The sequence below is a fragment of the Vicugna pacos genome, chromosome 10 (genome assembly GCF_048564905.1).
Source record: "Vicugna pacos chromosome 10, VicPac4, whole genome shotgun sequence".
Classification (NCBI taxonomy): Eukaryota; Metazoa; Chordata; class Mammalia; order Artiodactyla; family Camelidae; genus Vicugna; species Vicugna pacos.
Window position 1 is genome coordinate 33143603 of NC_132996.1, and position 27009 is coordinate 33170611.

Here is a 27009-nt window from a genome sequence, read left to right on the forward strand (position 1 = left end):
ATAATTTTCCTTAAAATGCAACATTAACCCAAAAATTGTTAGGAAAAAACAAGAGAACAATACAAGCTTTCACATTAAATATGTCTTTGATTTCTTTAAAAGAAATAAATTAGAGCAATTTAAATGACCGAGTATCTCATATATTTATATGCCTAAAATGTATGTTTATGGTTACTGACTTAAGAGCCCAAAACACAAAAGGTATAGTACAAAAAATTGTAAGGACCGGCTATTTAATTTCTTTTAAAAATACATTTGCTTTCAAATACAAATGTAATTTATTTATAGTAATATGACAAGAGAGGGCTGAGATACTTTGCTGTATATTTCACTCTCACTCAAAATGAACACAACTATTCCTACTGATGCATTTTGTTTATTGAATTTTATGAGCTTTTTGCGTTTCATATGTAAGCAATCTCTATGACCAAGATGATAAGCCATTCTGATTCTATCCAAGCAAAGAATTACACAACCGTGAGACTTTGAAGGTGATACATTTTATACATCTGAATTCCACTGTCTAACAAAGTGCACAGCACATAGTACATTCTCATCAAATGCTACTGAATAAATAATTTCAGATAAGGAAGGAATTCTAGTAACTATTTATTCTAAAGTTTCTTAATCCTAGGTATGCATCATAATCACTCTGGGGGCTTAAAGATACATAGATGACTGGGTCTCTCCCTTCTTAGAATCCCATTTCAGATTCTAATTCAACTAAGAGTTGCGCCCAGAATTTTTTTTTTTAAAGCTTCCCGGATAATTCAAATACACAGTCAAGATTGAGGACCACTGAATTATCACCCAGTAAGCCCAATTTCCTAATTTTATAAAATGGGAAATTGAAACCCTGAATGGTTAGGGGACTTACTTATCAAGGTTGGTCAACAGTGATCTAGACCTGAGCTTCTTGATTTGGGGTCCCAGTTTTAGCTAAAACCTTGTATGATTTTTCCTGTCAACCAGAACAGTTTATATAGAGACAACAGTGATTTTAAAAAGACAATTCAGACTTGACAGGGCATGCCATTTCTTTCTAATAGAGAAGACCATAGAGAGTAGTAGAATATAGAAATAAAAGTTGAGGGAGTTTAGTGAATAGAAGTCTGCTAAGAGAGGAATGGGGTTAGTTGAAATGGAATGAGGGAAGTCACGTTAGTTAGTTTATGTTCTACAATCCTGCACTACTTAGCACATCCTTCCACAAAAGGGATCAAGTGTCTGGAAAACCTTAGCCTTACAGTTAACTGCAGGACTCAGAAGGTGGGCAAATCAGCCGGGATATTGTTGGCAGCCGGATATTGTGAATGTCCCTAGGTCACAATATGCTGCCTCATGAAATTGTGATCGTTTCAGTGGATGAACCATTGTTTGCTGTTTAGAAGATATTCTCAGTTTTTTAAATAAGAACCTATGATCCAAACTAACATGTGCACTGACAGACAAAAGTATTATATAAAATGCCCGTGTAGCAAAAGGTCTACTTTCAATCTGAAATGATCTATAAATCACTCCACACGGATGGAATCAAAGCCCTCATGCAGCATATAGGTATCCACGTTCTGATATCAAAATAAGAGCCCTACCTAGCTGATCATGGGGAGTCCCTCTGAACAAAATTCTGTATGTGGTGAGGAACAAGGCTCCTTCCGCTGGCAGGAGCTGAGGGCCTCCAAGAAGGCCTCCAGTAGCTTCTTCTCTTCCGTCAGGATCCAGCAGGACTCGAAGACCTTCACAAACAATTTCTTCTCCTGGCAGTAGAGCAGGTCTGAGAATCTTGGGCTAACAACAGAAAAAGTATTTTAAATACAACTCTACTGGGATTTCCAATCCTCAGATCACGGTTATCTTTTTTAGTTACAGATCTAAAAAATTTGAGCCAGACTTTCCAAGTAGACAAAATGAGAAAACAGATTTGGGAAGAGGCAGAAGTGATCTTTCTGCATCCAAATGTAAAAAAAATAAAAAGATTCTTTGCAGTACTGCCTATTAACAGTAAAATCATTGGAAATTACCAAACTGTCTGAGATACCTATTCAATGGAACATTTTGCAACCATTAAAAAGAGTGACATGGATTGGTATGTGTTAACATAGAAAAGTGCCAGAATACACTGTTGAGTAAAAAAATAGTTACAAACCAGTATGTATACTATGATCCACTTTATGGAAAAAAGAAAACAAAACTGTAAGAATATGAACCAAACTGTTAAAGGTAGTGCTATCATGGTTAAGGGCAGAGGTGGAGGTGGGGAGGACCATGAGGGACTTTCACCTTGTACAATGTGTGCTTCTTTAATACTTCAGTTTTATACAAAAGCACTGTTACTTCGCAAACTTAAAAAACAAATATTTTAAAAAAATGGATGCACCTCTAAAGAAACTCGCCCTTTTTGGCCTTCATTAAAGATTAACACAATAAATGGCCAAATTACTAACATTTATACATTTTGGGAAATAAGGAACCACATGATACACTCCTCTGTAGAGTTCAGTGCCAGAAAAAAAAAATCCATATGTCCTGAAGATCTAATAACAGTTACTGTTTACTGAGCAATAAAAACTATATAAATCAGTACCGTTCTTTTTGTTAGCTCTAGGATGCTCAGAGCTAAATGTAAAGCTAAAGTATAATGATCACCGTGTCTCAGATTTGATAAAATTATCTTTCCTATACATCTGGCTTCTGGTTTCTCCTTTGAATTTATTTTTAATAGTTCTGTTATATAGGTATGAGAATCCTGAACCCTAGTCTACAGACTGGTGCCAGACTAGCTGCAAAAATAATCATTTGGGAGGCTTGTTAAAGTACGGATTCCCAGGCCAAGTCCAAGGTACTCCAATTCAAGAAGCTGGGCTAGGGTTCAGGACTCTCAATTTTTAATAGACTTCCCAGATGTTTCTGATGTATGCTTGTAATGCATATAGATTCAGGAAACTGGTGTTTTAATGCTAATTGCCTTAAGTCCTTTTTTTTTTTTAAAAGGAAGTAGTAGGCAGGGTATAAAACCGTAGCTTGGGCTTGGAATTTAGAATGTTCATAAGGTATGCCCTGCCTATAAAAGTAGACTCAACATGAGGTTATTACTGCTTATTTGTTGATCCTCTATTCTACTTCAGTATCCTTTTTATGAGGATCTACATGTAAACTCCTCTGAAACTTTAATGTATCATTAAAACTAGAGCCAGTCCCTGTAAAAAGTTAGGAGAAGGTACTTTCTAGGCCACAGCAGTCTACTGTGGCTGTTTTTAATAGCTATTATACCCTGAAAGCATGCAGCCTGGAATAATTACCTTCTGTATAGGTGGAAGTCTTCTACTCTCTCGATGCACTGCTTCTAGGGTTTCAATGTGCATAGCTACAATTCCTAGGATGAGCCAGAGTATTCAAAATGAAAGAGCACAAAGTAAGCAGAATTAAAACAAATTCTAGACATTTTACAATTGAAAACTAATCATAGTTTGGCAATTCCTTACAAAGTTAAACGCAGAATTACCATATGACCCAGCAATTCCACTCCCATGTATACACCCAAAAGAATTGAAAATAAGATTCAGATACTTGTATGTCAATATTCATAGTAGCACTATTCACGATACCTAGAAGGTCAAAACAATGCAAGTGTCCATCAACAGATGAATGGATAAGCAAACCGTGGTACATCCATACAATAGAGTATTATTCAGTCATAAAAAGGAATGAAGTTACAATACCTGCTACAATAGTGAATAAACTCTGAAAACATTATATGAAGTGAAGTAAGCCAGACACAAAAGGACAAGTATTATAAGGCTTCACTTATATGCAACATCTAGAATAGGCAAATTCATAGAGGCAGAAAGTAGATTAGAGGTTACCAGGGGCTAGGGGTGGAGAATGGAGAGCTGTTGCTTAATGTCTTAGTGTCTGTTGGAGTGATAAGAAGATTTTATTTTAACAGATAGTGATGATAGTTGTACAACACTGAATATATTTAATGCCTCTGAATTTTACACTTAAAATAGTTTAAATGACAAATTTTATGAGAGACATACATATTTTTTGCTACAATTTAAAAATACTTTTAAAAACTAATCAAAACATAAATAAACAGCATGGCTAAACTACATGGAAGTCAAGTGTGATGCTGGAAAAAGACCAATAAAAATAATTCTTACTCAATTATCTCCAATATTCTGGTTCTCTAATATCTGCAAAGTGATTACCTGGTATCATGCAATGAAGACTCTTGATGTGATCCTGAGTAACTCCACTCTCTGTACAAACTTTATCAATAAATCGGGTAATGAAACGCACAACAGAATTGGCAATGTCATTATTCTCTGAATCTTCAAACCCACTTTCAGTATCATAGCTCTCAGCTACACTTCCTGCAATACTAAGAAAGTCAAGGAAAGAAATCATGGTCATATTATTAAAAAGTCTACAAATAACAAATGTTGAAGAAGGTGTGGAGAAAAAGGGACCTTCCTACACTGTTGGTAGGAATGTAAATTGATGCAGCCACTATGGAAAATGGTATGGAGTTTCCTTAAAAAACTGAAAATAGAGTTGCCATATGATCCAGCAATCTCACTCCTGGGCACTTATCCAGAGAAAACTTTAATTTGAAAAGACACATGCACCTCAGTGTTCACAGCAACACTATTTACAATAGCCAAGACATGGAAGCAACCTAAATGTCCATCAACAAATGAATGAATAAAGAAGATGTGATACATATATACACAATGGAATACTACTCAGCCATAAAAAAGAATGAAATAATGCCATTTGCAGTAACATGGATGGACCTAGAGATTATCATATTAAGTGAAGTAAGTCAGACAAAGACAAATATCATATGATAGCACTTTTATGTGGAATCTAAAATATGATCCAAATGAACTAATTTACAAAACAGAAACAGACTCACATACATAGAAAACAAACTTACAGTTACCAAGGGGGCAAGAGGGGTGGGGGAGGGATAAATTAGGAGTTTGGAATTAGCAGATTAAAAACTACTATATATAAAATAGATATACAACAAGGCCTACTGTATAGCACAGGGAACTATATTCAATATCTTATAATAATCTATAATGTAAAGGAATCTGAAGAAGAATATATATGTATATAACTCAATCACTTTGCTATACACCTGAAACTAACACAACATTGTAAACCAACTATACTTCAATAAAAAATTAAAAAAAAACAAGAAATCATGGTCAGTACTCAAATGTAATGAATGACTACTACATCACAGTGAATTTACACAGCAATTTAACCTTGCTCAAAGAGGTGTATACTTAAGTAGACCTCACTTAACTCCATGGCTCCTTTATCAGTGACAATGGTGAAACATGATGTTCTGGTTGCCTATATCTGAAAGCTATTGTGAAGCACTGTCCTTTTGACCCAGGTTTGTTTTTGTAAGGAATACCTTCTGTCATTCTTCTAACAGGAATTCAGGAACCACAGAAAATAAAACAAAAAGGGATTCTTTAACTTATTATCTGATACTTGAACCTTCTGAAAAAACTTATCCCCCCAAGTTAATTACCACATGGAGACAGACAAAGTAATATGGTTATCTTTGGCCTTTGGCAACTGGAGGACATCTCCCTGGTAGGCAAAGTAAAAGAAATTTTTTTTAGAAAATAGCATATTCCTCCAAATGGAAGAACAAATTTGTCCTATGAACCCTTCTGTTATCAATATTTTTCTTTCTCTAAGTGAATCATAACCACTTTGGTCACTCTGAAGCCATCATTCGTCTGTAGGTGATAAAAATCACACAAGAGAAGGGAATGAATTTGAAATGAAGCCGATGTGAATGTTCAATCTCTGCCTTTGTTGCTTATTCAGTTCTCATTTTCAATAAATAATCCTGCTTCCTATGCCCCATTTTGGGCTGCTAATAATGGAAAAGACTCCTTTGCCCAGTTCTCTTTAGTCCAAATCCAACCATATTAGGTGAATTGGTGTTAGAAGTAAAGCTAAACAGTGAACATGGCCATCACATCATCTCAAAACATTAAAGAACACAGGTACCTTAGCCACTCAGTATAAATCAGGTTATAGAAAATATCATGAAAGAAAAAAAAAGGTAGGACAAAGTGACAAATGTGCTACTTGAGACAGGGAAGTCAGGAAAGCCTCTCTGGGTGGGTGATATTAGAGCAGAGAGTAAGTGAAGTGAGGGAGTGACTCCTGTGACTATTTCAGGGAGACTATCCCAGACTTCAGAACAACAACTACAAAGGCCCTGAGGCAGCATCATCCTTAGAGTGCTGGAGGATTAGGTCAGCAGGGAGACCAGTCTGGTTGATAGAAGAGTGATAGGAAGTAAGGTCTGAGCGGTAGCCAGGGGCCAGATCCTGTCAGGCCCTGCAGTCTGTGGGTTTTAGCCTCACTAGTATGGGAAGTAGTAGGGTTGAGAGCAAGGCATGGCTGAGCACATGATTACAGGCAAATGCGACAGATAAGTTGAGGAAAAGGAGGGCCAAGAAACAAATAATCACTTTGGCAAGAAAGAGTTCATCAGTAATTTTCCAGAGTGCTTTCTACAAATTGACATGGCAGACAGTAACCAGAGGGCTGGATCAGTAGTGAGTGAGACATCTGAAAAATTAGGGGTCATGAAAGAGAAGAGAGTACGGGAGGTGATTAAGAATAGCTGGATGTAGTGAAAGTCTTTTAATAGAGAAGAGCTGAGGAAGTCTGAGGGTGGAGAAATGGTTACTTTTTGAAATATGTACTGCATTATTTACCCAAAATACTCTATATCCTCTGCTAAGCCCAGAAAATAGGGTCTCTGTGCATCCACATTTTGGTACCTGTTTGTGACAATGCTGTTGCTCCCACTCTCCCAGTCGCCTGGTGCTGACGTTCTTAGGAGCTTGTTTTTACTTGTATCTAGTGGAACTAGCAAGTTGACCATGAGGTTTGCAAAGTGAATGGCCTGACTGAAGACGGTGCTTTCCTCACGTTGCACCAGTTCCTGCTGAGCTGATTTGCTCAGAGTTGGCCAAAGGCGTAGCTGCTCGGCTGCCAAGTCCATTGCTGTCTTCTCCTGATACTGGTCATCAGGGAGTTTGTCCTAGAAGACAAAGCAAAAAGTCCAAATCTATCACTTCACACAAGCTTCAAAAACCATGAAAGCTGTTTTAATAACTCATCTATTAAATACCTATGTCTGTAAAAATGAAAATACATAAACAAAATAGAATAATAACAACAAAATGAAACCTAGTCTTTTTTTCTCAAGTCCAACAGGACTTGAGTGGAACCATGTGACAAGGCCAAGGAAGCAGCAGCAAAACACAGATGGATATACACTTCTCACTGCTAATATTTCACTGCGTTTATTTATCTCTATGGCTCTATCCCCTTCAATATGTTATTTATAACAAACTGTTGACCTGAAGTGCCTGTAAATACCTGGGTATGAATGCTCCAGTAGCACTTACTAATACTCTGATATGTTTCTTTTCTTCTGCTCTTTGGGAGGGAAGGATAGAATGACCAAAGTCACAAAAAATAGAACTAGATTTCCTTGTAAGTGTGGGAGTCAAACATTATCACTACATGGGTATACAGGTGTCCATGGGATTTTGAAGAGGGCCTTCCTAGTAGGCTAAAAAGTTAAACAGTAACAGTAACCCACATCTGCATAGCACTTTACAGCTTATGAAGAGCTGGTATATCTATAGCCTCACTTACATCTAACCTGGGGATCCGAGAGAGACTTCTTTTGAACATAGGACACAGAAGCAGTGACATTTATTTGGTCTATTTATGCTTTTGAGATATACCAATGTCAGTATTACATCTGCCTAAAAAACTATCAAATGCATTCCACCAGCCCAGTTATTTCTGACCATGACCGCAAACTAACAGTCTGTGGATCTGCTACAAGTTACCCTTTATTCAAGTACACCAGTGTTGTGAAAGAAAAATATGAGTTTTAAATCAAATTAAGCAAACAATTAAAACTAATTGTACAATAATAATTTGGAATATCAGATCGATGTCAGATAGTGCTATTTGTTTTCAAAGTTTCTATTCTTATTATACCCAATACGAGACCAATTTGTTTAAAATTACTTGAGACATAGAAGCATTTGACTATTACTATGTAGTTTCTGTTAGGTATCTAGGTTCCTTTATCTTACACAATATAAGGCAAATTTAAAATGGAGGATGAGGGAAAGGAGTAGCAGCCCTGTATTAGCCCAGCATGTAGAATTAAAAATTATTCTTAAAGTGAATCAACATTGATAATTAGCCTTTAGTGCTGCTTTTACGTCCAATTAATGAAGATAATAACTTCTAACCTTTATTTACTATGTGTCAGGCACTCTTCATGCCTTTCACCTGTATTAGATAATAAAATCTTAAAATAATCACAGCTATTCACTTTACCAATGTGGAAATAATGCACAGAGAGGTAAAAGTGAATTGCCCAAGACCAGACAGTTAGAGTATAACATTTCAAAATTTCAGAAAAATTTAGACTACTCTTTCAAGTTAAAAATAATTTTATTTAAAAATATTTTCTTGATATTTTTCTTAAATACATTTTATGTTGATAAATATATGGAAATACATAGAATATTCCTAAAAGATTTATTCCTGGTATACTTCTGAGTATTTATTTTAGAGTCAATTAACTTTAATTTGACAATTCTTCAAGAAGTTAATTGTATAAAGACATATGCCTAGGTATTTTAGGTTGGTTCTTTCTGTTCAGCTTCCTATAATTGTTTCCAGGTAATTCTTATTTATTAAAATATAAGGAAATAATTCCAGTGCTAAAGAGCTATATTAAGAAGTTATGATGGAAAAAAATAATTTCAGAAATCAATAGCTAAAAGATGTTCATCAGAGGGCTCCCAAAGTAAACCCCAAATACAGTAGTAGGAAGTGGCTAGATTTCCTTTGGCCCTGGGAATACCTGAGTGAGCTTTTCTTGAAGCCAGGAATACCACACAGGTATCTTTCTTCTTTATCTTACCTTTTGCTTCAGATGTAGGGCATGATTGTCTTCCTTAGCTGAGAGATACAGGGAGCGAACCTGTTCCTGCACTGCATTGTAAAAGGTTGTCTCCCAAAACTGCTGATTCGTCCAAATGGGGTGGTCCTGTACACAGGTGTAAGCAAACTGGCTGACTCCAGGGGCTAGTTTCTGTGAGAACACATAATACACATCACTATAGGGCTGAAAGAGTCATGACTGAGTCAGAGGGTTACAGGGGCCACAGTTAATCACAGATGTGATCAAAGGATGTATCTAAACAATATCGCATGGTAGTGTAAGCTTAGCAGTCAATAACTTACTCATTTCTAACCAGTAGCTTGGGGCTTGCTATAAAATCCTTCAGGGTCTCTGTCACTTTTCTTATTAAAATGGATATTTTAGCAACAGCTAAAAATCAAAGGTAGTCTAGAATTAGAGAATATATGAAAAAGAGTACTTAGCACTGTATGGTGTACATAGTATACACTAGAGCTGGCAGCTCTTATTACACTTAGGATATATAATAAAATCCATCACAACCTAAACATCAAACTCCAGATAATTTAAAATTTCTTCTATTTGGTTTTAGAGTACATTTGGTGAGGGTGCTAACTGAGATATCAGTGAGCCTACAGCTTGGCCTCACACACAGAATGAGGGCATATCATGAATTTGGGACCCAAGAGGATTTGCACTCTTTCTTCTGCTCACTCCAGCCCTTTACCTCCCTACCATAGCTGCTGCTCGGCTCACATACTCCCTAGCAGACTGTCCTGGACTTCAAGGGCATTTTCTGGTAACAAAATCTGGGCATGGGAAGGTAATCTCAAACCAAACCTTCCTTTCCAGGATTTCCTGCTGGACTTGAAATTAAAAGAAAATCTTATTCTGTGATTAACGAGAGAGGGAAAGAAAACTAACTTTGTAGTCATTTGAGATATTTCATAAATATTTACATATCTCATTTAATGCTAAAAATCTTGTAAGATGCACATTATTATTTCCAATTTAATGAAGAGAAAACAGAAGTTCAAGGAGGTTTAAGTGATTGCCCAAGGTCATACAGCAATTACATAAGTGGTGGAACTGGGTTTCAAGCCCAAAGTTTGGTTCCAAAGCCCCTGCTCTCTTTACTATGTCAGATTATCTTGCAAAGGCACTGAAAGCAAATCATAAGTTAAATGCTATTTAGTATAGCTGTCTGGTTTTTTTTTTTTTTTGCACTTCAGGATTTTGTTTCTCAAAGTAATACTCTGCCTCTCAAAGTAATATTCTGATATAATTTTCATTAACACTGCATTTTAAGTTTTATGGATAATTTATAATTGCCAAATTTCAATTTATGATTTGAGTCACCTTTCCACAGCTGTTAACTCTCAGCTCTAAAAGTTAAAGACGTTTCAAAAAATTTTAAATCCATCATTTCTTAGCAAATAGCACACAACATTCTCATTAAACAGACAACTCTTTTGGTCCATTTTATTCTTTAGAATTGAGTTAATCTGTTTTCTATCAGTAGAATTAAAGTTCCTGATGGTGTAAGTTTTCTTTTGAAGCAATTTAATAGGTGAATTATCTTCTCCTAAGATATTGGACACTGAAGGTTATTATTAAGATTATATATGTAACTGTTATGTAGCAAAAGTTGGTTCATTTCTTATGGATGCAGAAGAGATATATAAGATACCTGGTAAAAAGCATATGCTCAATGTATACTAATTTCCTTCTTGGTCTAGAGCAGACTAAATCTAGAACTGAAATAGGCACCATGTGTACCATGAAATATAGGTCTTATATAGATGCAAGTGGACTGGCTGTGATTTTGCCTATGACAGTCTCTGTATTTCTGCATCCACATGTAAGTCCCTTTCAAGACAGGCCTATGTACTGCCACTGGGGTGATCAACTATAACTCTTTTAGGTGGCTATAGCCATGAAGCAAAAATCAAGAGTTCCCCAGGGGAAGCTGCAAAAGGATCATTGTTGATCATAATGTCTGCTCATTTAAGACACAGCTACTACCTACCTATGGGAAATCAAGGACAAAACAAAATGTGTGCAGTTCTGTGAGTATGTAAGCAGAAACCACAGATACTGTGAATCACAGGCTCCTTCTATTCTCTGCTTGAAGATGCTTGGGATGTGGGTTGCACATTTTTGGGGGCGGGGGGGGCTCATAACCACTCTAAGGAATGACAATGACCTCAGTGGCAATGTGCAGGCCTATTATGAAAGAGATTTTAAAGGCATAAAATTTAAACAAGGTAAAAGTGTAATTCTCAACTGCTTTTCCCATAAGTAAAGTCAGAGGCAGACCATTTCTTATAAATGCAATATAACAAATAACAGATCTTAGAATTCTGGAGTTCTGAAACAAAATTAATATAAATGAGCTCAGAAAAACTCAGCTCTTAACAAATCCTATCAGTTTCTCACATAAAGTACTTTTAGGATCATCAACAGACCAAAAAAGTTATTATTAATTATAAATCTTATTACAACTTGACAGAGCTCTATAGGAATTTGAGAGTATAATGACGCCCCAACTTTATCTTTCAGCATTTTTCTTACTGATGCTATGTATTCATTTTCCTTGGCACGTATCAGTTATTATCTTCCTGTTTATTCACAAACTAAAAGTGACTATGCAAAAACTACCATAAATCTTCTCAATAGAAGTGGACTGCATACGTCCCAAGACAGAAAAACGGTATAAAACAGACAGACAGTGGCCCAAACAGTCAGAATCCACAGCTTGTTTATTAGGTGAGACTGATTAGCAGGGTGAAGTGATTTTAGGAGAACACTTTTTGGTGGCAAGAGAATCACAAATAGCTATGGCATCTGATATATGCATAAGAAATTAATCACCAAATACTTAAAATATTATTATTTTTCCAAACATGAAATTTGCCTCTTTTCTTTGTGGTTTCCTGCTATGTCTTCTCAGTGCAAGTGAAGGACACTGTGTCCTTTGCTGTAAGGATGAGGCCACTGCACTGATGGGCAGGTGTGTTCTTAGGACCAGCAGAGGGCAGTGGCACTTTATTCTGCCTAGATTCATGAGGGCTTTTTTAAAAATAGGAATTATAAAAATGGAGCTCTGTAGTCTGACTGGGCTAGAAAGTTGGGTCTAAGTTGAACACTGCATGTCCTCACTGTGCATTTGAGACACCCTACAAAGAAAATGGATTTGCCCAAGGTCACACAGCAAGATGGGTAGAAGAGAAGGGAATAGAGAGAAGGTTTTCCATTATTCTATGACATTCTGTAAGATACAAAATATAAGATACTTCACAAAATAAAACTATAATTATCTAAAGAAAGATGCAATGAGACTGTTCAGGTGTTCAGATTCGTTATATCCTGTGATAGTAATAGTAGTTTTAGTAAACAAAGAAAATAAGCACCTGTGGCTAAAACTATCTCATGATTCTAATCACTTATTTGGTTGGAAGAAAAGACCTTCCCAAGACGGCTTCTCAAATTTGCCCAAACGCCACCTTTATGACCTCCTACTCTTTATACAGGGTAGGTTTTTTTTCTGGGGGTAGGTTTTCAAACTTTATATAAATGGTACTGCACTGTGATTTATTGAGCAACTTGGTTTTTCACATATTATGTTACTAGACTTATTAAGGTAATAATAAATAATTATTATCATAACTAATTTGTACTGATCTCTCACTACGTATATTTATCAACTTATTTAGTCCTTAACAGCAAACTTATGATGCATTGAGATAAGTACTTATTATTACCCTTGTTTTAAAGGTGAAGAAACTGAGGCACAGCGAAGTAACTTGTCCAAGGGAATATTGCCAGGAAACAGCAAAACCAGAGCTGGGATTCAAACCCAGGCAGTTTAGCTACAGAATCGAATTTCTTAATCATTACACAGTTTAATTATTGTATAGAATTCCATTGTATGAATATAAAGCATATCCTTGTTCCTGTTAATGGATATTTGTATTATTTCCAACTTTAAGCTATTATAAACAATGATTCATGTCAACTGTCAACTTTGATTGTTAGTTTCAGTACTATTTAATAGTGCCTAGAGGAAATATTCCCATTGTTATCTGTAACAATAAACATTTTGGGGTTACTGTACATTGGTTATTTTTCTAATGAGAAATTATTTCACATAGACTTTTTACAAATCCACTATTTGAAAAAAATAATAATTCTTCAATATCAAATAGTCAGTGTTTAAAATTGTAATTATCTTATAAATGTTAAAAAAAGCTTTTCTTTGCCAAAAATTTTTTTAAAACAAGGGGAAAAAACAATTGGTCTGTTTGACTCAGTAAGGACTCAAATAAGGCCCATATATTACATTAGTTTATATATCTCTGAGGTTAATTTTAATCTGTCTGTCTGACTCTCTTTCCCCCCACCATTTGCAATCTATTTGTTGAAGAAATTGGATCATTCATTTGAGTTTCCATCAGTCTGGTGGTTGCTGATTGCATCCCAATGTTCTCATGTGACATATTCTTTTGTCTTCTGGATTTCCTGCATATTGGACATTCAATCTAGAAGCTTAATCAAATTCTAGAAGCTGGTCAAGTTTGGCAGGAATACTGCATGTACCATAAGAGGCAAATCTAGTTGTCTCTCCTTTTGTGCTGTTAAAAGCCACTGGTAGCCAATGCCTAGATTCATTAATTAGGAGTAATAAAATACTGATATTCTCATTCTAGCATTATGTCCTCACTTATTAGCTAAAATATTTCTATAAAGAGAAATTTCTCTTCATCAACTGTTTGGAGACCCAAACATATAGTCTATATTAGAAAGCAGGATAAATACATGATTTTATCCCTTCATTTATCAGTTTTTTAAAACAATGAATTGTTTTTCTAGCATCCATTATACATGATCAATTGTTTTTATTTTTATTCATATTTTTAGGAACTCAGATTTTTAAACATCTTTAATTTAACTATTCTTAAACCTGTTTACAAACAAGCCCCCCAAAATCTATCCATAAGTGTTTACCGGAAATTTGTGTTTTTTATGAACTCAATACCAGGCACTATGAGATCCCTGTCTACAAAGTGCCTAGAATCTACATGCAGAGATAAGAACTCCACATGTGGAGCCTACTAATGTTCACAGCAGCACTGTAAAGGGAGGATAAAGGGCCTGATTGGGAGAACATAATCAGCAAAAAGACTAGCAGATACGTAAAGGTGTAAGTGCAAAAGGAGCAACAGAAGAAAGGCATCAGAGTCCTGGCACAGGAAATGGAGGAATTTGGTGAGTAATACTTTTCACTACGTGCACTTGTAAATAGCCCCAAAGCTCAACAAAAATGTTTCTCATATCATTATCTTTAATAGCTATACCCCCTCCAAAGTTAGCAATTTTAATGTTTAACTAATTGAGAAAAAAGGTTAAGTAAATAATGGTACATTATCAACACAAAAGAATATTATGCTGCCATTAAAGTGGTTAACATGATAATGTGCTTATGAATTAAGTGCTTTCCTATATTTCAGAAAAACAAGTCAATTATGCCATGATTGTGTGTGCAAATTCACAAAGACTGAGAGGAAAAAGGAAAATGAAAATGAAGTAAAGGTAATAGAATTTTGAACAACTTATTTTCCTTCTTCAAAAATAACTTTGAGATCTTTTTATTAAATGTGGCAGAATGAATATTCTTTTGGTCCCTGTACCCCACTGAAATGACTGCAAAGGAAAAAAGTGTTAAAAACATACAAGAACAAAGAGAATGAGAAAGGAGACAACACTAGATCAGAGATGTTAATAAATTTTTAGAAGTCATAAAATAGGTTTATAAACAGTAACAAATTTTGAAGATCACTTAAAGCCGAAACCCCCTACTACTTGGAGAACGAAAGCCCTTTACGTAGTTTTTTTAAAAGAGTAAAATTTATGGTATATGAATACATCTCAATAAAAGATGGAAACAACCCAAATGTATATTAAGTGATGAATAAAATGTGGTGTACACTTAAAATGTAATATGTGGCAATAAAAAGATATGAGGTACTGATACATGCTATACCATGGATGAACCCTGAAAACATTATGCTAAGTGAAAGAAGCCAGTCATGGAAGTTCACATATTGTGTGGGTTCATTCATATGAAACATCCAGAACAGGCAAATCTGTAGAGACAGAAATTAGATTAGTTGTGGGCTAGGGCTCAGGGGGTAGGGCAAATTGGTAGAGACAGCTAATGGGTAAGGTGTTTTTGCAATAATAAAAATGTTTTAAAATTGTGGTGAAATAAAATATACTAAAATCCACTGAAATGTATACTTTAAATGAGTGAACTGTTAGGCCATATGAATTATATCTCAGTAAAACATTTATGAAAGGCTGCTGACAAGAGAAACTGGTGAGGACACACAGAAACTATGTGTATTATCTTTGCAACTTTTGGTAAATGTCAAAATACTCTAAAAGTTTACTTTAAAAAAGGATGGAAAAATATATAGTATGCTGACACTAGTCAAAAGGAAGCTGGAGTGGCTATGATAATAGAAGATAATTCCAAAGCAAAAATATTGCCACAGATAAAGAAGGTCATTTTATAAGGTAAAGGGTCAATTAATCAAGACGACACAAAACTCCAAAGTATTTATGTATCAAATAAGAGAACATCAAAATACATGAATGAAATCAGATAGAAATGCAAGGAGAAATAAATACATAATTATAGTTGGAGATTTCAGTACCTCTCTCTAAGTAATTAATAGGACTATAGTAGAAAATCAGCAAGTATGCAATAGACTTGAATAACACTATCAACTAACTTAATCTAATTGACATTGATAGCACAACAGCAAAATACCTATGCTTTTCAAGTGCATACAAAACATTTACCAAGAAAACCTGCTTTCTAGTAATAGGTCCTATAATATTTAAAGGGATTCAAATCATACAAAGCATATTCTCTAATCAAAATGAAATTAAATTAGAAATAAATAGTAGATAGGTATTTAGAAAAATCTCCAAATATTTGGCAACTAAATAACTCACAGATTAAAGAAGAAATAAAAGGGGAATTAGAAAATACTTTGTACTAAATGAAAATGAACACATAACATATCAGAATTTGTGAGATGCCACTAAAGCAATCATTTGGGGGAGATTCATAGAAATAAATGCTTATATCAGAAGAGAAGAATGGTTTCAAATCAATGACCTTAGCTTACCCTTACAGAAATCAGAAAAGAAAAAAATTAAAATTTAAACAAATAGAAGGTAATTAATAAAGATTAAAGCAGTAATCAATGAAACAGAAAGCAGAAAAATAATAAAGAAGACCAATGAGACCAAAAACTGGTTCTTTGGGAAGATGATAAAATTGATAAATCTCTAGTCAGACTGATAAGGAAAAAAAGACAAAATCACCATCATCAAGAATGAGAGGTAACATTATTAGAAATTCTATAAACATTAAAATGATCATAAATAGTATCACGAATAACTTTATATCAACAATATTGACAACTTATATGAAATGGACAAATTCCTTGAAAGATACAAACTATCAAACTTCAGTCAAGAGGAAACAGATAACCTGAATAGTCCTATATCTATTATAGAAATTGAAATTGGAGCAAAAAATCTTTCCACAAAGAAAACTCCCGACATATGGCTCTACTAAGAATTCTACCAAACATTTAAGAAAGAACTAATACCTTTTCAATACAAACTCTTCCAAATAACTAAAGAGGAGGAAATAATTTCCAATTCATTCTATGAGGCCAGTGTTACACTGATAACAAAACCAGAAAACATTACAAAAATAAACCAATATGCTTCATGGACATAGATGCAAAAAACTTTAAACAAAACTTTGGCAAATCAAATCTAGCATGTTAAAAGAACAATATATGACTCTTGAACAACAAAGGTCTGAACTGCAATTATATGTGGACTTTTTTCACTAAATACATACTACAGTACTACGTAATCTGTGGTTGACTGAATCTGAAGATGTGGAACCTTGGATACAGAGGGCCACTGTAAAGTGGCTTTATAGTTTTTCAACTGTGAGGAGGGTTAGTGCCACTAAACCCTGCACTGTTCAAGGGTCAATAGAACATTATGACCAAGTGAGGTTTATCCTAGGAATGCTGGGTGGGTTTAATATTCAGAATCAATCAGTGCAATTCACCATAATAAACAGAGAAAGAAAAAACACAACTATTTCATTAAATGCAAAAAAGAACTTGACAAAATGCTTGATGAAAACTCTTCGCATGTAGAAACAGAAGAAAATTTCCCCAATCTGATAAAGTATCTACAAAAAACCTACAGCTGTACATTATACTTAGTAATGAAAGACTGAATGCCTTCCCTCTAAGATCACGAAGCATGCAGGGATATCTGCTTAGCATTGTACTCGATGTTCTAGCTAGTGAAATAAAGCAAGAAAAAGAAATAAAAGGCATCCAGATTGGAAAGGAAGAAGTAAAAAGTCTTTATTTGTAGATAATATCATTGTCTATGTAGAAAATCTGCAAGAATCTACAAAAAAGCTACTTGTTAAATAAGTGAGTTAAACAAGGTTGCAGGGTACTTGATCAATACATTGTACAGCAGATCCTTGAACAACATGGGTTCAAACTGTGTGGGTCTACTTATAAGAATTTTTCTCACTAAATTTGTACTTCAGTACTACATGATCTGCATCTGGTTGAAACCGCAAACGCAGCATCACAGAAACACAGGGTTGACTGTAAAGTTAAATGTGGATTTTTGACTGCATCAAAGTGGTGCCCCTAACCTCCCATGCTGATCAAGGGTCAACTATAATACTATGGACTAGCAATGAACACTGAAACAATAAAATCAAAACCATTTATAATAGTGTAAAAAACAAAATATTTTAGGTGTTAAACCTGAAAAAATGTGTTAAAAACCTGGATACTGAAAACTACAAAAGCTGAGATAAGCTAAAGGAGACCTAAATAAATGAAGGGATTGATCTCAGTCATAGATAGGAAAATTCAGTACTGCTGCAATGTCAGTTCCTCCAAATTTATCTAATACAATCCCAATCCAAATCCCAGGAGGCTTTTTTCTCTATAGAAGTGGAAAAACTAATTCTAAAATTCATATGGAAATTCAAAGGTCCTAGAATAGCCAAAACAACTCCGAAAAAGAACAAAACTGGAGGACTAACAATATTTGATTTTTTAACTTTTATTATAAAGCTATGGGGTTAAGAGAGAGAAATATATTGATCAATGGAACAAAACAGAATCCAGAAACAGATGCCCCTACATATATGGACAACTGATTTTAGACAAAGGTGCACTGGCAATTAATTAGAGAAAGAATAATCTTTGCAACAAATGGTGTCATAGCAATTGGATCTTTGATCATATCTACTACCATACAAAGATATTAACTCAAAAGGAATCACAGACTTATATGTAAAACCTAATACCATAAAACTTCTAGAAGAAAATATAGCAAAACAATTTTTGTGGCCTTGGGCTAGACAAAGATTTCATAGATTGGACACCTGGATTTTAAGACACTGTTAAGAGAATAAAAAGACAAGTCACAGACTAAGAAAAAATATTTGCAAATCATATACCCATTACGGACTTATATCCAGAATATGTAAAGAACTCTCAAAACTCAACAACGAGAAAACAAACAATCCAGCTTTAAAAGATAGGTAAGATACCTGAACAGAAACTTTACCAAAGATGATATACAGAAGCCAAATAAGCAAATGAACAGACTGTCAATATTATTAATAATTAGGGAAATGCAAATAAAAATCACAATGAGACATCACTACACATTTATCAGGATGGCTAAAATTAAAAGAATTGACATTAGCATGTGGAGGAACTAGAACTCTCATTTGCTGCTGAAAGGAATATAAATGCTAGCACTTTGGGAAAAAGTCTGGGCATTTCTTAAAAAATTAAATATACATCTACCATATGATTCAGCCACTCAGTTCTTAAGTATTTACCCAAGAAAAAAATGAAATGTCTATACAAAGACTTGTTTAGAACTATTCATAGTAGCTTTATTTGTAATGGCCTAAATCTGGAAACAACTCAAGTGTTCACCAACTAGGTTAATGGATTAACAAATTGTGTGTGTGTGTGTTTTTTTTAACAATGAAGTACCACTCAGCTATAAAAATGAATAAACTGTTGATACATGCAACAACACAGATGAATCTCAAGATAATTATGCTGAATGAGTAAGTTAGATAAAAAAGATATACTATATAATGTGTATACTACATTTATATATAACTATAGAATATGCAAACTCTATAGTGACAGAAAGTTAATCAGCAGTTTCCTGGGGATGGGGGTGAAGGTTAGATGAGATGGAGAGATTACAATGGAACATGAGGAAACTTTTGGGGGTAATGAATATATTCACTATATTGACTGCGGTAATGGTTCCATGGGGGTATGTGTGTGTATGTGTGTGTTTGACAAAACTTATCAAATCAAACTGTACAGTTTATGTATAGTTTAATTTATGTTGATTATACCTTAATAAAGCAACTAAAAAAAACTTAGTAAATGTACACATAAGTTTTAAACATTTCATTGTATATAAATTTTACCTCAAAAGAAGAAAATGTAACCAAACTCGAGTTACAATTCTAACTACAAACTTCAGTAAATAATGTACATGATGAAGCACTGGAATTATATGTTGAGTATACTTTGTTCTGAAATACATCAATATATTGATAGATGCTTTGATAGACGGACTGGTAGATGAATAGGTATATATAAATAAAGGACAGAAAAATGTTAACAGTAAACTCTAGATGGCAGATTTATGGTTGTCCACTGTAAATTAATAATTTTTTTCTCTGTTTGAAAATTTCATACTAAAATACTGGAGAAAAATAGAGTACTAGTCTAGGAGTTAGTATCCAACAAGTAGTAGTAGTTCTAGAAAGAGAAACAGAAAAAATTGAGATGATAAAATAAACAAACAAACAAAAGGGCATGGATTTTCAAATTGAAAGAGCCATCTCATGCCTAGCACACTGAATCAAAAAGGAACCACATTAAGGTATATTACTACGAACACTTAATCCTTAAAGGAGAACACTGTAGAGTAGCACGAGGGAAAAATGGGCCACATAAAAAGGATTACAAATCACAGGCCCAGGGCTCTTTAACATGTGTAGGGTATTGTGTGGAAAGGAAGGAGGGAGGGGATTCATAAGTGAGAATATGTAGTGGTGGTATGGTGATGAAATTAAGAGATCTAAATTTTCACATTCTAAGTCAACTGATAGTATCTAGCATTGTAAAATTAAGAAATAGCAGTAAAAGCATGTTAGTTAGAAACTCTAAGTCAAAAAGCAAAAGAAACACCTGAACAACTGAACATAGCTGTCTCTGGAAAGTAGATCTTGGAAGTAAGGCAGGGACCTTTGTTTCTTGTTATAAACCACATAATCTATGTATTTCTGAATTTTATATATATATATATACACACATATATATACACACACATATATATATATAAAACTTTGAAAAGTCTTAAACTAGAAAACACTTTAAATCATGGTTATTATATAGAGAATAAAATTAAATAGAAAATAATCTTCATTAGTTGCCTCTCAGAGAATGTTCTTTTGAAATTTGTTTTCTAAATATGTAAATTGAGATTAGGAAAAGAAATATGTTTAGAGTAAGTTAGTGGATGGGTCAACTCCTATTATAATAATCTTAAAGTAGATGCTAAAGTTCTTTCATCATTCTTACAAAATATGTGGGCCCTTGAAATAAATCTCTATTATGTTATGTAGAGTTTTTACTGTCTACCAACCACAGCTACAGTATTTACCCCTAGTACTTGACAGATTTCAGAAAAATGACGAATTCAAACTCCAAACTTGCCAGAGTATGTCTCAGGCTCAGCTAAGATTCAGCAGTTTATTGAAACTTTACTTCCAGAATCTCTATTCTTAGGTAAGAATTATATTTTAAATAATAAACTCAACATCCTAGAAAACCCCCAAATTAAAAGTTTAGCCAATTGTGCTTATTTTACTGTATTGATCAAAGCAGCAAAGTGGTCCAAAATAAGATTTTCAATTATGTGACTTGACATGAAATGTTTAAGGTTTTCATCCCAGGTTAATTAGAAAAAAAAATTAACCAGGATACTGTAACATTCTGCTGGGTATTAAAATTCTTTGATTTGGCCTCAATCTATTATGCAATCTCTAATGCATCTTTGTCAGTAGGATCTATTTCTATAAAGATACCCATTAACTGAAGTCTGATTCACAAGGCACCATTCCCTTGGCTTTTACTGTTCAGAGTAGATGATCTATACTGTTTCTTTCTCTTTGTTCATTAGTACGTACAAAATTCGTCCTGGAGCAAAGGCAACCTTCTAAGCAAACAGATCTAGAGTGAGAGAGCTGCACTTTCATAACAAGGCAATGGTGTAACAAGTGAGGGTGGAAGAGGCACTGGCAACTATTGGTTCCAAAGCCCAAGCCCTACTGGCTTGGCAAATTCCAGAGCTGGAGTGACAAAGACAAACGTTTGCCCAAAATAGCACACGTTCTAAAGTAACTCATTCATCCACTGATGAAACTGAATAGTGTTCCTAGATAAAAATAATAGATTAGCTACTCTGAAAATGGCTTTAGTGATGCTAATGATTCTTAGCATGTTATCAGATATGAAAGGAAAATCTCCTTTCTAGGTCTTGGGGACTCTTTTCAGTGACCTGAAGCAAACACTAAAAAGTAATTTTTATAGTGTGCCACGAAGTTCTGAAGAGATATGAATTAGTGCAGTATACAACTATTGTGACATTGGATTTAGCAATATTTCTTAGATATGGCATTAAAGGCACAGGTAACAAAAGAAAAAAAAAACAGACTGGACTTCATGAAATTAAAAATTCTGTGCATCAAAAGCACTATCCACAAAATAAAAAGGCAACCCACACAATGGGAGAAAATATTTGCAAATCATGTATCTGATAAGGGATTAATATCCAGAATATATAGAGAGCTTCTAAAACTCAACAACAAAACAACTCGATTAAAAATGGGCAAAGGCTTGGAACAGACATTTCTCCAAAGAAGATATACAAATGACCAATAAGCACATGAAAAGATGTTAACATTACTATTAGGGAAATGCAAATCAAAACGACAGGAGATATTACCGCACATCCACTAGGATGGCTACTTTCAAAAAACCCGGAAAATAACAAGTATTGGTGAGGATACAGAGAAAGGGGAATCCTTATACACTGTTGGTGGGAATGTAAAATGATACAACTCCTGAAGAAACAGTATGGTAATTCCTTAACACATTAAAAATAGAATTACCATATGATCCAGAAATTCCACTTTGAAAGAACTAAAAATGGATTCTTAAAAAGATATCTATGCAACCATGTTCTTAGCTGCATTATTCACAATAGCTAAAACATCAAAGCAACTCAAGTGTCCTTTGACTAATGAACAGATAAGCAAAACTTAGTATATACATACAATGGAATATTATTTAGCCTTAAAAAGGAAGGAAATTCTGCAATATGCTATAACATGGATGAACCTTGAGGATATCATGTTAAGTGAAAGAAGCCAGTCACAGAAAGACAAATACTGTATGAGCCCACTTACATGAGGTACTTATAGCATTCAAAATCATAAAGACAGAAAATATAATGGTGGTTATCAGGGGACAGGGAGAGAGGTGAATGGTGAATTACTGTTTAATAGGTATAGAGTTTCAGTTTTACAACATGAAAAGAGTTATGGGGATGGATGTGGTGACAGTTGCACAACAATGTGAATGTATTTTATACCACTGAACTATACACTTAAAATGGTTAAGATGATAAATTTTATGTTAGATGTGTTTTACCACAATAAAAAGAGAAAAAAAAATGAGCTCACAATCATGAATGGTAGTAGTCATTCACCACAGTCTGATAATTCAGAAAGTATGTTATGAAAGCAAAAGTACGAAGATTATGGTGTACTGTGATAATTTCATTTCAGGTTAGCATTGCCCCATGGAGGTGGGAAGATTCAACATGTAAATATGTACTTATAAATAGTAGCAGCAGCCAGGGGCTCAAGGATTTGTAGGGCAGAGGCATAGCTGCACAAGGTCACAGTGCAATGGCTGGAAGCCCACATAGGAAGTTATGGATATCTCCGGAAAATATAAGCACCTGCCCGGGTAGAGGAACAGCAAGCAGTTTCAGGGATGTGCGGAGGCAGCGAGGCAGGTCAGGCATCTAGAAAGCTAGCAAAGGCCTTCTAGCTCTAGATGTCCTATGTGTACTGGTTCACAACTATATTAGGATAAAAAGGGTCAAGGTGTATCCCCTGGAAAAGCACCTGTCTTTCCGTGTGTGAATTTAAATCCTCTTGATTAAATTTCGATAGTGTTAACACTATCTTAGAGACTATTCTGATGTAGATAAACAAGATTACACTGTATAGCACAGGGAAATATACACAAAATGTTATGATAAATCACAGAGAAAAAAATGTGACAATGAGTGTGTATATGTCCATGAATGACTGAAAAATTGTGCTGAACACTGGAATTTGACACAACACTGTAAAATGATTATGAATCAATAAAAAATGTAAAAAAAAATAATTTGGAGGGAAAACACAATTAGAAAGCTTTGATTTCAAGCGATTTTTAACTTGAATTTTATTACCAAGTAAATAATTTAAGGAAAATGAACTTCCTTACACTAATTTCTACTTACTGGATGAAAGCAGAAATCACAGTACTATTGAATTAGAACTTTGAGACACATCTTTTCCATTTTTAGTTTCCACCTACTCAACTCTTCCAGACACACAGACACACACAAATTAAATTATTTTGTTAGAATTACGAAAAGCAATGTAAGTCTTGAAAGCATCCTTACAAACAACAAAATCAGTATCTCAGGGCCTAAATTTCTGAATTTTACTGAAATTCTGACTCAAAAACTTAAGGCTCTCTTGTCAATGACCAAATAAAGATTCAAATTGTAGGTTGCATCTACAGTAGAGTCAACTGTGGGTGAAGTAACTGCAACTGTTACTTTAGCGCCTCCATTTTCTAAGGGTTTTATTTTCTAACTGTGGTCTTCAGAGAATGAGTGACGGATAGCCAGAGTGATTCACTAAACCGGTGCCCACGCAAAGTGGAGGCTACAGAGCAGTAAATACTAGGGTTAGACCTTGAAATGTTTCTGACTGATAGAATATTCTCTGATGAGTCACCTAAGCTACTAGCTTAAGTTCTTTATAAAGATAACACCTTCCTGAGTTGAATGTGTATCTGACAGAGGTAGATCAACCTATTTTTGAGAAGAAAAACAGTATTATAAGTATATAAGTTATATACAGTGGGGTAAGAGTTCAAATTCAGTATACATAAGTGGCAGTAGATTTTTCTGCCCATCATCAAACACTTGCAGAAGTGTGTACATCTGCTGGTATGAAAGCACAAATGTGAAAGTATATAGGCATGCACAAACACACGTGTTAAATCATTTTTTTTTGGAAGTATAGACTCATTAAGTTAAAAGAAATCTCAAAAATAGTTTAATTTTTTCATTTACACATGGGGATGCTGAGACATATAGATGCAAAGGGACATAACCAAGGTCACACAGCTAGTTAGAGCAGTGCTGAAACCAGAAAATGATGTTTTATAAGGTAATAAATAATTTGGCCACATCTTCTCTTTCTGGACTTCCTGAGAACTACTCACTTGTGTAGATGTCATCCTGCAGGTAAAAGAACTGAATGCTCTGTGTGCTGAACATACTCTTTGCTTTCTCACTGCCAGGAGGACACTGGTTAAGCTATTCATTCCACCTGGAATCTCTCCTTCCAATCTCTAATGGCTAAAAATCCTACCCATTCTCCAAAGGCCTATTCAAATGCTACCTCTTTGAAAATGCTTTTCCTAGTGACTCCCTATTTTCCCATCTGTTGTGGACTGTTTGTATCCCCCTAAAATTCATATGTTAAAGCTCTAACTGCCCCCTCAGTGTGGCCGTATTTGAAGGAATTAATTAAGGTTAAACGAGGTCATAAGGTCAAGGCCCTAATCTAGTAAGACTGGTGTCCTTATAAGACGAGATACTAGAGAGCTCTCTCTCTCCCAGTCCCAGCTCGCTTTCCCCTCTCCCTTCCCTCCCCGAATCCTCTCCATATATGCATAAGGCAAGGCCCTGTGAAAACTTAGCAAGAGGTGGCTGCAAGGCAGCAGAGTCCTTAACCAGAAACCAAATTGGCTGGAACCCTGATCTTGGATTCCCAGTCTCCTTAAACTTGTGCCGTTTAAACCACCCAGTCTATGGCATTGTGAGTATTTTACTACGGCAGCCTGGGCAGACTAAGACACTATCTTATACAGAACTTTGTTTATACTTATCTAACAATTATTTCATTCTATTTTTACATTCAGGACAATTTTTGTTCAAGAATGTGCTAAAGTGCCATGTTAGAACCTCTCTCAGAATTATATAAGGTAGAACAATTTTTGACAGATTTTAGTTGCCAATGTGGTAAAATGTAATAGCAATAAAGAGTATAAGTATTTGTATTACAACAAAAATGATCAAAGTACAGAGGGTTTTTAAAAATAAGTAATTCCCTACTGTTTTATAAGAAAATGTATTATGTGAAATCAGTTCCTATATTGTTCCTATTCCTACACAGTCATTAAGAGATGATAAATATTTATCAAAAGGCCAACTTTTTAATTAGGTTTTAAAAACTAAGCATTAAACTATTAATCAATTAGACATAAATTACTTAAAAGTTTTGTGTACATATCGTCCCTCTCTTAAGAGCCTTTGAGGGCAGAGACCATCTTTGGCACATCTTGACATCAATTCAAATGTCTGGTTAAAGTATCTTAAATATGGGCATTTCACATATGTAGAATGCTCGCTGAATTCTAAAAAAGTTAATTACGTATTTTCTAGGGGTTTGCCTCTAATATTACAATTTTCATTCTAATTTTATTAGCTGGAGATGTTACCCAAGAGTATAATAAACCTATTTAATTTCTCACAGTCATTCCAGATCGTTCTCTGACTTCTTCCTGGTAATCCTCTTCCATCAGTACTAAAGCACTCCTATGACTGAGGGTTCCCTCTGCTTTCATTTCCCCAATACTTAAATCTCCCTCTGAAAGGGGTCTCTCTTTATCTTTTTGCCTCTCACATCATATAAAAATCTATCAGTGACAAACAGGGACAACTGCAAAGCTGCAGAAATTAAAAGCAGACCTCTTAAGTTAGGTACAAAATGTTCCCCTTTGGACATAAAGGGAATTTGCTGAGTCACTGAGTTAAGTATTTATAGCACCACGTAATTTATTTTCTGCTGTAATAACTTCTTCTGTAATTCAGCAGCTCCTCCACAAGTCTCCATCAAATCTATGATTTCTCAAAAATGCTAACAATGCTGACTAATAAGAAGGAAACAGTGCTACCTAAGCAAAATTAAACTAGAAAAACAATCTATTTATAAAGTGCTCTTTAGGGACAAGTTATTAATAAATTCTTTGCTTTCATTACACATAAAGAGAGTCATAAGTTTTGCATTTTCCATTCTTTTCTCAATTATGTTATCAGGCTGCACCTCACCAAAAGGTTTCTAATTTCTGTCCTTAGGCCTTTCCCTACTACACAAACAACAAGAATTCACAACCAAAGAAGCTAAAAGCTACAGGTTTAAAGCTAGCATCCTATTAGCTGCGTGTGGCTGCAGATATGTTTCATTTTTTGGCTGCCCAGGGTTTAAAAAAAATTAAGCCAACACTTAAAAATGAATAGGCTACATAAAAGCTCAATTTCTAACTTCTCTTGAAAAACTGAAAGACATGGTAACAGTGTCCCTGCATTCTTGCACAGTGACAGCTGCTGGAGCTGAGTAGGGGCTGCACTCATTCGTTTGGCCTGCTTAACTCATCTGCCTTGTTTGGCCTCCACAG

General features: G+C 34.8%; 1 protein-coding gene across 2 annotated transcripts in view; it reads right to left on the reverse strand.

Moving 5' to 3' along the window:
• Positions 1-27009, reverse strand: part of SBF2 (SET binding factor 2) — a 393567-nt gene that overhangs the window by 60353 nt on the left and 306205 nt on the right. For both annotated transcript variants that reach the window (XM_031681212.2, XM_031681211.2), the window contains exons 18-22: positions 9011-9181; positions 6831-7093; positions 4212-4384; positions 3300-3373; positions 1593-1788 (exon numbers count right to left, since the gene is read on the reverse strand). In XM_031681212.2, coding sequence (XP_031537072.2) covers positions 1593-1788; positions 3300-3373; positions 4212-4384; positions 6831-7093; positions 9011-9181 — 877 coding nt within the window. The remainder of the gene's footprint in view (positions 1-1592; positions 1789-3299; positions 3374-4211; positions 4385-6830; positions 7094-9010; positions 9182-27009) is intronic.